Source organism: Bidens hawaiensis, unplaced genomic scaffold, assembly GCF_021521415.1.
Source record: "Bidens hawaiensis isolate Kalapana, Puna unplaced genomic scaffold, B.hawaiensis_p1.1 tig00004242_1, whole genome shotgun sequence".
Taxonomy (NCBI): Eukaryota; Viridiplantae; Streptophyta; class Magnoliopsida; order Asterales; family Asteraceae; genus Bidens; species Bidens hawaiensis.
This window is the reverse complement of record NW_027491253.1, coordinates 1,977,154-1,986,638: the sequence shown is the minus strand read 5'-3', so window position 1 is coordinate 1,986,638 and position 9,485 is coordinate 1,977,154. Positions and strand designations below refer to the sequence as shown.

Sequence of the window (9,485 nt, the reverse complement as noted above, 5' to 3'; positions counted from 1 at the left end):
TTTTGGGGTCAACAAACATCTAATGGACCAATCAGAGATTGATACATATACCACCATCACCTCCACCACTATATTGATTTCTTTCTTATCAAAATCTGGACAACAATATCTTCACCTTTTACCCTTTTTTATTAATCTCCAATTGGTGCAAACATACAAACCTTAGGATGTCATTTTCACTATGCACGCCAACAATTTCGCCTCAGTTATTGGACCTTTTTTTTCAAGATCAATAGGAAATTGAGATACTAGCAAAAACCGAGTTTCAATAGACAGAAAAAATTGCAAACATAAATAAACAACCAACCGACCATAGCTAAGAACTAGGACCTAGGAGAGTTGAAACTATTCTTTGTACAAATGCAGTTTAAAACGGACGGAAAAATGTTAAGCAATCGACCAACCGCTTATTTCTGGATCCTATAATACAGGAGCTGATACTTTGATACTTTAATGTTTAATCTAACTAGCGGAGTGACTCTTCCTTGAAGCATATGTTCGGTATGCTGCCAATGCAATTACAGCTGCAGCCGCACCAACTGCAAATTTGTAGCTAAAGTTATATAAACAGCAGTGTAATATAAGGTAAAAAGAAATAACAGGTTGCAGTTTCTGATATTATGCTACTACCTCAACGCCACGTCACCACCCTCATCATTCATTCACTCATTCAACCAATGTCACACCCCTCATTCATCATTTACTCTTATTTAAATTTTAAAAACAATTAACTTCACCATATTAAAACTACTTACTAAACAGAAACAAAATATAAATATAAGATTGATGTTAAATATTTTTTCCTAAAACATATAATAAAAAAATGCATCAATTCAAATTGGAAATATATAAACGTAAAATACAAAAAAGAAAAAATAAGGAAAGTAAATACATAAATAAAACTATGTACTAGAATGTTGAAAGAAAAAAAATCAAACAAAGCCAAAGCTGCTTAATAGACCCAAAAATATTTTATTTTGAATACGAAATTATTATAATAACTAAACGTTTGCATCCTTCCCGAGAGTCAGGTAAGCGTAGTGCATAGGGAAATCTCATGGGGCCCACCAATACCATGATAACCAGAGGTAGGGGTGTTCAAAAACCGAAAAAAGCAACCCGTAGCCAAACAAAGCGAAATAACCAAACCAAACAAAAACAGACGGCTTGGTTTTACTTTTTCATAAAAAACGCACTTTCGGTTGGGTTATGGTTCTGCATGTAACTAAAACCAAAGAAACCGAACCAAACTAATCGATTTTCTTTTTTAATAAATATGTACCCTAAATATTTTAGACCAAATGTATAATCACTGTATAATCAATTAATCATTAACTAGCAAAAAGATTTACACCCAGATTTTCTTATTTGGGCCAAAAAGTTTTTCCGGCCCAGAAAATTCATGCCTAATTGGTAAAACTGAACCTAAACCGAAACCAAACGGTTTTCAAAAATTCAAAAACCAAATTTTCGGTTTTTGATTTGGTTCGAACCATGTGACCTTCAAGGGGTTAAGTTACTAGTATGTTAAGTTAAAATGATTTTGAAGTTTTACCCGAAGCAAGCACGAGAGAGCGATTAACAATACGACGATACTGCTTCATGTTTCTTCCATACTCGGTTTCTGGGATACTCAAATGACAACGTTCAGCTGCATTTACAATCCTCCAAAAGATATTATTCATCTCCCGTTTCTTTATGCTGATACGAATGGGTGCATCTATTTTCAATTCTCGACAAATCTAGAGCAAACTGAAGTGAGTGTAACGTCCATTCATGGTAAGAAATTTTTTAAAGATAAGTTAATTACCGCTTCTGAATCCCGGGTTGCCATTGGGTAAGAATCCACGTCATCCTTAGCAGCAACAAAAAGACATGGCACACCGTAACCGGTGTCTTCACCTCGCCTAGCCACATCCATAAGAAATTCTGATGCTCTTTTTAAGGAATATTCATCCGAACTGTAACAACCAATTAGATATTATATGAATATTACTATGTTACCCAAAAGGCCAAGACTAGAAGTAGTAATTTTGAAACCGTTAATTTGGTAGTATATCATTCATGTTCGTTCATTAAGACAACAGACGAACGGTTCACTAAGTAAGCAAACGGACACAAGTGACCATATACGAGCTTAACACATATAAACATAACTGAGCAAAACCCAAAAACCAATTAAAAATAAATGTAAACATCAATCTGTTGAGCCTAAAAAATTAATAAAAGTAGACCAAATTGTAATAAGTAATATATGATATTAAAATTTCATAAACTAGACAATTGTAATGAACCTAAAGAATCAAAATTAACATATAAACGAACAAACAAAACAAATTTAAATGGAACGAATGTAAACGAACCTTAACGGACATAAAAGAACGAGCAATGCATGTATTTATGTTCATTCGGTTAACCAAATGAACAAACAAAATTCTACGTGTCCTTCGTTTATTAAAAAACATAGATAAACGAACTTGTAGAACGATGTAGGAAAAGTTCATTGAACGTTTGGTTCGTTTCCATGCCTAGGTGGCACTGTCAACCAAATTACATGGAAATGGGTCAATTCGGTAGCATTTAATCAATAACAAGTCAAAACAGGTAAGATACTAGAAGTTAGCAAGATATGAAACCAACCAATTCAGTGTGTGTTTCAATAATATAGTTTCAAAACAGGTAAATTAGCAGTCACTTTGTTTAAGAATGTTTAAGAAGATAATATCATTTTTTTAATAGCATAGATTTTGGTCAAAAAAGGCACTGTTGATGGGTCAGCAATCCAACGTGGTGTTTCAAAACAGGTAATTAGAAGTCATTTTGCCTAAAAAAGATTATATCATTTTTTACTAATATACCTTTTGTTGTAAAAATGTTAGTAAGTCGGGAGAAAGATGTTGACGGGTGGGTCAGGAATCCAATCTGTCATGTATCCCTGTTTTGAGTCTTTTGACTTTCACATAAAAGTTGCCTGTATTAAACTGAACCCATTTTGACCTGATACCCAATCTGCCTGTTTATTACTGGTCTGTACTTGTAGCAAGGATTTTTATAGTTTCAATTCACAATATAGTTTTAAAACCGTATACTTGCAGGTTTTTTACAAAGAGATATCATTGTAAGTTCTTCAATCCACAAGATTGAACTGACATAAGGTCATTTGTTATGTAAATATAACAATTTCAACATTATAAGGCTTATGAACATGTTTTCTGTTTTATTCCTATGTAGACTTTTCCAACATATGTATGAGCACTTCAACAGTCACCATGTTTTTTTAACGTATAGCATGAAGCTGACCTGTCATAAACGAAAACTGCTACATCGCAGGCAGCCAAGGAGTCCTTACTAGATAGAAACTGTTTGACATCATCTTCTAGAATCTCACGCAATACAAGAGTCTTCTTAGTTCCCTGTATAGAAAAGTTGGAGAGAACGGGTGGATTTGGTCAAATGGGTCAAAAATCTCCTAAAGCACTTTACGTAATTATAAAAAGTCAACCCCTTTAATCTATTACTCAATAATTATAGATTTAGTCAAAAAAGTGTTAAGAGTTCCTGACCCAACTCGTTAAATTTTGACTCAGATAAAAAGTCAACCCCTTTAACCTATTACTCAACTACGCCTGCCAGCCTATTTTCCATCTCTAAAAAATAATCAAATCAGAAGATAACTTTTTAATACACTGGTATCAAGCACACTTCTAAATCACTTTTTCAGTTTTTCAAGAATGAAATCTTACCCGAAGCTGGTCAACAGCATTAACTGTATAAGATTGATAGCTATTTGAGCCATGCGAGTTTTGAAAAGGCCTGAAAGTAAACAACCTTCATAAGATATAACAGACGAAACAAACTTATGAACTTTAGAACATTTAGCAAACTTTCGAAATAGAAAAAGCTTTAGAGAATTACCTTCCAACAAAGGAATTTAGCAGGGAAGACTTGCCAGCATGTTTGGGTCCAAACACATAGCACTGAAAAACATGTCTCTCTGATTGTTGTTTTTTAACATCTAAGGTTCTTTTCCTAGTAAGACAGAGTGCTGTTGCGGGGTCATTAGTATATCCTAGGTATATCAGATAGGCCAAACTTTTTGCTGGATCGAGTAACGTCATCAAGGCCCACTGAAATCATGAATGCAATGTCAGTATACGCGTAGCTATATAGACAATTTAAACAATACAACACCTAAAAGCCAATATAATTGCCATTAAGCTTTTCAACCAAAATATTTGAAAAATTGTCTGTCAAATATGATTACAAAGATTATATTATTTCCGTAATATTGAATAGAATGATCTGGAAGGTTACTGGCTGTTTCATTCTATACTTCTTATTTTACCCATTTGACCCGTTAAAGTTATAGCTTGAATAGACTTGCATTATTGATCCTATACTGATCCAAGTTTCTTTTCTGTATATCTTACTTATATATGTGGCTTTATATAGCATATGTTTTACTGATAACAGCAAGATGATTATATAGCATATGTTTTACCGATAACAGCAGGATGAAAAATAAAGGATCCACATCTACAACAAATGAGAAAGAGTCCATTTTAGATCCATTAATTTGCTACAGTATAGAAATAGATCTTCTTATACAGTAGGCTAAACATGGAAAATATGAAATTACTCTTTCAACAAAGTTGTATTCAAATGCATGTATAGAAAGTGATCTAAACTTACAAATGTTAGATACGGTCAAAACTTCAAAAACATAAAGTCAAGATGATGAGAAATTATATTAATAGCTAGTAATAAGCCATTTATGTATATTCAAGTATTACATCCCCCATGTAATATGACACGCACCTGAGAGAGAAACGCAGAAAGTCGTATATCCCCGAATTCAGTTCTCTCCATGCTATTCTTGTATGGAGCTTCATCCCAAGGACTGAAAAGAGAAAATAGATTAGAATAAATGATCATTGAGCTTATAACTAGTCAATGGAGTGAGTCACAACAAATGTTTTTTACTTAAATCAAAAACTGTAATAGGTAGCGTTTGTGCTGAAAGTTATATAATTCATCTGGCTTTTTGTAGATTCTACATATGGCATAGATGACTTTATGCCATAACTTCCAAAAAAGGAATAAGGACAGAAGATGGACACATTATGCTTCACTTGCTAGTGTTCTTCTACGTGTTTGTTCATGTGTTCGGTTAAAGTTAGAAGAACAAACACGCATAAGCTCCCTTCGTGTTTGTTCGGTTCGTTTACATGCCTATTTATATGTGTGCATTAGAAGAGAAACTTCATCAATCATGCTTTACACGAATCTATAACTCAGTATGAATGAAACATATGCAATTAAAGAAAAAACAAGGTCAAACGGAAGGAAAAAAATACCAAATGCAATGGCCTAACCGACACCATGAAGGATCAAATGAACGCAAACATAAAATTGAAAACCAACCAACCTTTCGGGTGCAGTTGAAAACAGCTCATCAAGCTCAGAATCTTGTAGAGCTCCATCCTAGAAGGTGAAAACAGTTATATATGAGACATATGCATTTATATCAGCTAGAAGCTTCAGTATGTAACCTTCAGTTCAAAGAATAATAATAACATAAACAAATAACTTCAAAAGCTATAAAACAGGGAGTTCACTACAAAGGCATGGGTCATAGTAAATGAAGAGAATGAGTATATCACTGTTTTTAAGCTATTTAACATACAGAAATAAAAACACTGAATATTAACTAAGCAGTCATTCAGTAAAGATCTAAAATGTAGTTAATAATGATGAAAAAGAACTAAGAATACGACGTGAGAGAAATGCGTACATTGTTAGAATCGAACAAACTAAAAATCCCCATAAGGAAGTCTAGAGCTTCATTAGTCAACTCAACACTCTACATGGACACAAAACCAATAAAAGATTATTGCCAATTTAGATATTATATGTGTATTAGAATATCAGCAAAACTGATCATGTATACATTTTACTTGAGTTTTTAAGAGCATAACCTGGTCAGGAGCCTTTTTAGATGGAACTGGAAGATTCTCCTTACGAAGTTCAATATCATCATTGTACCCAAATTTACGCAAGACGGTCCACGTTGTCTCAAGGCGACCTTTCTCGATAAATAGTGCATGGAGAAAAAGAAACCCTGTTAGGGTAAGCCCAAAGTCATTGACCCCTTCCGGGACCTTCTCTTGAACAACTCTCTTAACACCCACTACTTCAGCAGGTTGTAGAGGTGCATTGAAACACTTAACCTGCCATGAAAACAGAAAAGAAGATATATAACTCATCATAAGACAAAAGTATGAAACTTTCTTATCATGCAATATAGCAGATGAAAATTACCTGAAACTCATTCAACTCGCTATCATTTAGGGAACCGTCCATATCACAATCACAAAGAATAAATATCCTTTTTAGTGCTCTTATACATCTGGGTCTCAGAGTTTGAGATTCTTGATCAAACAATGGGGCAGTTGGATGAAGCACTGATTTTTGTGCATAGTAAAAGACCTCTGGTACCTACAAAACAAGATATATAAGGTTGCATATCTACTCCTGAGAGAAAGTAAGACTAAAGATGCAGCAAACAAAACTCATACATTCTAATTTCTCCAGATGCATGCAGGAACAGTATAAGATAAAAATATCACAAAATGACCTAACTTTACCAATACAACAAGCTCAATCTGGTGGAACTGTCTTTATGATCTAGATGCATTCACAAGAAAATCCACTGAAAGGAACACAAATTCCCAGTGCGACTATAGGTTTATCGCTAAATCATAAAGCATCAAAACACATTGCATAGGTTTGCTTCGAACTTTATTAATTGAACTTAAACCAAATTTCATACCTGCACAAGGTTAGCTGCAGAGCACTCTATACAAGTTTCGATCTCCCTAAACTGTTGCATTATCGGAGCCATCACCTGCTCTAGACTCACTGGATAATGCTCATCACGCAAATCTAGCTTGCAACCAACCACAATCACCGGCACCTTCACCTGTACACACATACACAAAACACTAATCAAATCTCGCATTCCCCTTCCAATATTCAAACAACTAAATACATACATCATTAAATAAATAAATACAAATTAATACAAAACCTTCAGTCGACGAACTTCCGGAATCCAGAACGTCTGAAGCCGAGTAAGCGTTTCCGGTTTATCACAAGCATAAGTTACCACCACAGCATCCGCTCGCTTCAACTCTTCCTCTAACTTAGCCTTACCTTCCAAACTACATTAACAAATCCACACACAAACCTAACAATAAACAACCGCATAATTCAACTAATCAAACAACTCAATAACAAAAAATACACAAATTAAACCTAGACGCCGTGTCAATTATCGTGACAGGAACAGCATCCGGATAATAATCGGCCGGAAGACGAGTAGGAGGAAGCACAGGTGACACAGTCTCCGGAAAACTCTCCGATGCAGCTGCCGCAATTAGGCTTGACTTGCCGGTGCCGCGATCGCCGACGACTACCACGCGGACGGTAGTCCGGCGAGTTGGAATCGGTGAGCCGCCGGACATTTAACAGCTACAGAGGCGAGAAATGACGTATAAGACACTATAAGTTGAAAATTGAGCAAGTGAATAGTTAGTTAGGTGAGATCTATAGAACTGGTGATATACCTGTAGTGAAAACACGGATGATTTGATGAATTTGGAGGATTAGTGTGGTTGTTGATTGCCGGTGAGCTAGGGTTTGACGGGGTAATGAATGATTTATAATGTGTGTTGATGGAGACGCCTTTTGAGTTGAATGTGGAAATGGTGACAAGTCAAGTCTCGTCTCATGAAAAGGGTGAAGAAGATGTTTTGACTTTTGAGACTTGTGGTTAAATGTTGCGTTCTCGTTCTTCTTTTATGTTTTGTTTCATTCTTCTTTGTTGCATCGTTAAATCGAAACGGTCATGTCAAGCGTTGTGTGCTCCCTCTCTTGTATCTCTTGTCGCATCATCTCCGATTCTCCACCTTAGCCCAAACCACATGTAATGCCTTCCGTATGATTTTTTCTAAACCCATTTCGTCCTGCATTACGTGTGACGTGTGTTTATTATTATTGTTTGTTGTTTGCTTTTTGTAGATTTAAGTAAATATCTTTTTTGTTAAATTAGTTTTGGAAAAATAAGCTGGATAATTTTGAATTTTCTATATTCAACTGCATTTTTAGTATGTTATAATATATAAGGTTAACCGATAAATAAAGTTAATAAATAAAAACAGTTGATTTATAGTAAACCTTGCAAGAAAAGTATTTATAGATTAAAGTTATAAATAGGAGCTCATATTATGTATTAAATGATTAGATTTTGTGGAATAGTTCAAATTAGGTACTAACGAATTCTAATAGCTCAAATTGGCTATAATGGTGTATGCTTGTCTAAACGGGACATGTTGAGTCTTAATTTATAGCTCTTTGTACGTAATCATAGATTTAATATAACGTATAGTTTACTATAAATGACTCATATTAGGTGGTGATCATGAGTTTATATGGCGCACATGGTCTTAATACACCATGTTAGGTCTTAACGCTTGATAAACATGATACGTCTTAACGTGGGTATGATATACCTTAATAAGTTGCAATAGCATATACGTATCTTAATGGGTCATATTAGGCCTTAGGAGATATAGCCATTGATGAAGTATCATATGGCTTAACTAGGTGCTAGTCTTAATATGTTAGATTGTGTTATGTATATTCGTATTAGGTTGCAATGAATTAGCAGCATGTCATAATGGGAACATATTTGGTCTTAAAAGACCATATAGCTCCTAATGAAGCATCATGGGGTTTAAGATGTCGTACTGGGTTGTAGATTATGTCATAATAAATAATATATGATCCTAGTGAAACGTATTTGTTTATAATGTCTTAATAGGTCATATTTAGTCACAAGAGTTATGACTCCTTTAAATGGAGTATCGAAGGTCTTAATAGTGGGTATTACTCTTAATGAAGCATAGTGTATCTTTCATTTTACTTAAATGTAACAAGATGAAGATGTTGCCAAATCGAAGCTTCACCCGGTGATTGATATAACCAAAATAGAGGTATATGTATTACCGAGGTTTGGCAAGGCAAATAGGTGATTTTAGGACTAGCACAAGGATGTGAATATTACTATTTGTGTGTTCTATAAATCTATTTCTTGTGGTATTTTTCGTTACACAAAAAACATTTATCATTTAACTAGACATTCAAATCACCCTTAATTTTCGAAATGTAAGCTGATGTCACACCTGCATGTCACATGTGCATTCTTGTAGAGAGAACATCTTCCAACCATGCACATGGATTGTCTTGTTATGGATCGCGGTGATGGCTCACAATTCCTAAGACTCTTAGATCAATCTTTACAGTTTTAAACTATGATGATATCAAACTTTAGTCAAATTTCATTGCGATCTATCCTTACGAAGATTAAACCAAATGATACAAACTTCCTTGATTGCTATTGCAATTTAAGAAATGTTCTTAAA

At 34.5% G+C, this 9,485-nt stretch overlaps 1 protein-coding gene across 1 annotated transcript; it reads right to left on the bottom strand.

Annotated features, from left to right (window-relative positions):
* Positions 1-264: 264 nt before the first annotated feature.
* LOC143625923 (mitochondrial Rho GTPase 2-like) lies at positions 265-7,533 on the bottom strand. The gene is made up of 14 exons (XM_077096141.1): positions 7,318-7,533; positions 7,091-7,223; positions 6,833-6,982; positions 6,322-6,498; positions 5,979-6,230; positions 5,795-5,863; positions 5,429-5,484; positions 4,819-4,900; positions 3,916-4,127; positions 3,744-3,813; positions 3,301-3,413; positions 1,811-1,961; positions 1,556-1,742; positions 265-539 (listed from the first exon to the last, which is right to left on the bottom strand). Exons 1-14 carry the CDS (start codon positions 7,524-7,526, stop codon positions 463-465), a joined length of 1,938 nt encoding a protein of 645 aa, XP_076952256.1. The 5' UTR covers positions 7,527-7,533; the 3' UTR covers positions 265-462.
* Positions 7,534-9,485: the final 1,952 nt, after the last annotated feature.

What these genes read in the sequence shown, in the direction of transcription:
- LOC143625923 (XM_077096141.1), bottom strand. Translation starts at nt 7,526, where the DNA reads ATGTCCGGCGGCTCACCGATTCCAACTCGCCGGACTACCGTCCGCGTG. An exon ending in TTTCTGCGTTTCTCTCTCAG is followed by an intron (nt 4,128 to 4,818) that starts GTGCGTGTCATA and finishes TCATGATTTCAG; the next exon opens with TGGGCCTTGATGACGTTACT. An exon ending in CTCTCTCGTGCTTGCTTCGG is followed by an intron (nt 540 to 1,555) that starts GTAAAACTTCAA and finishes ACAAATTTGCAG; the next exon opens with TTGGTGCGGCTGCAGCTGTA.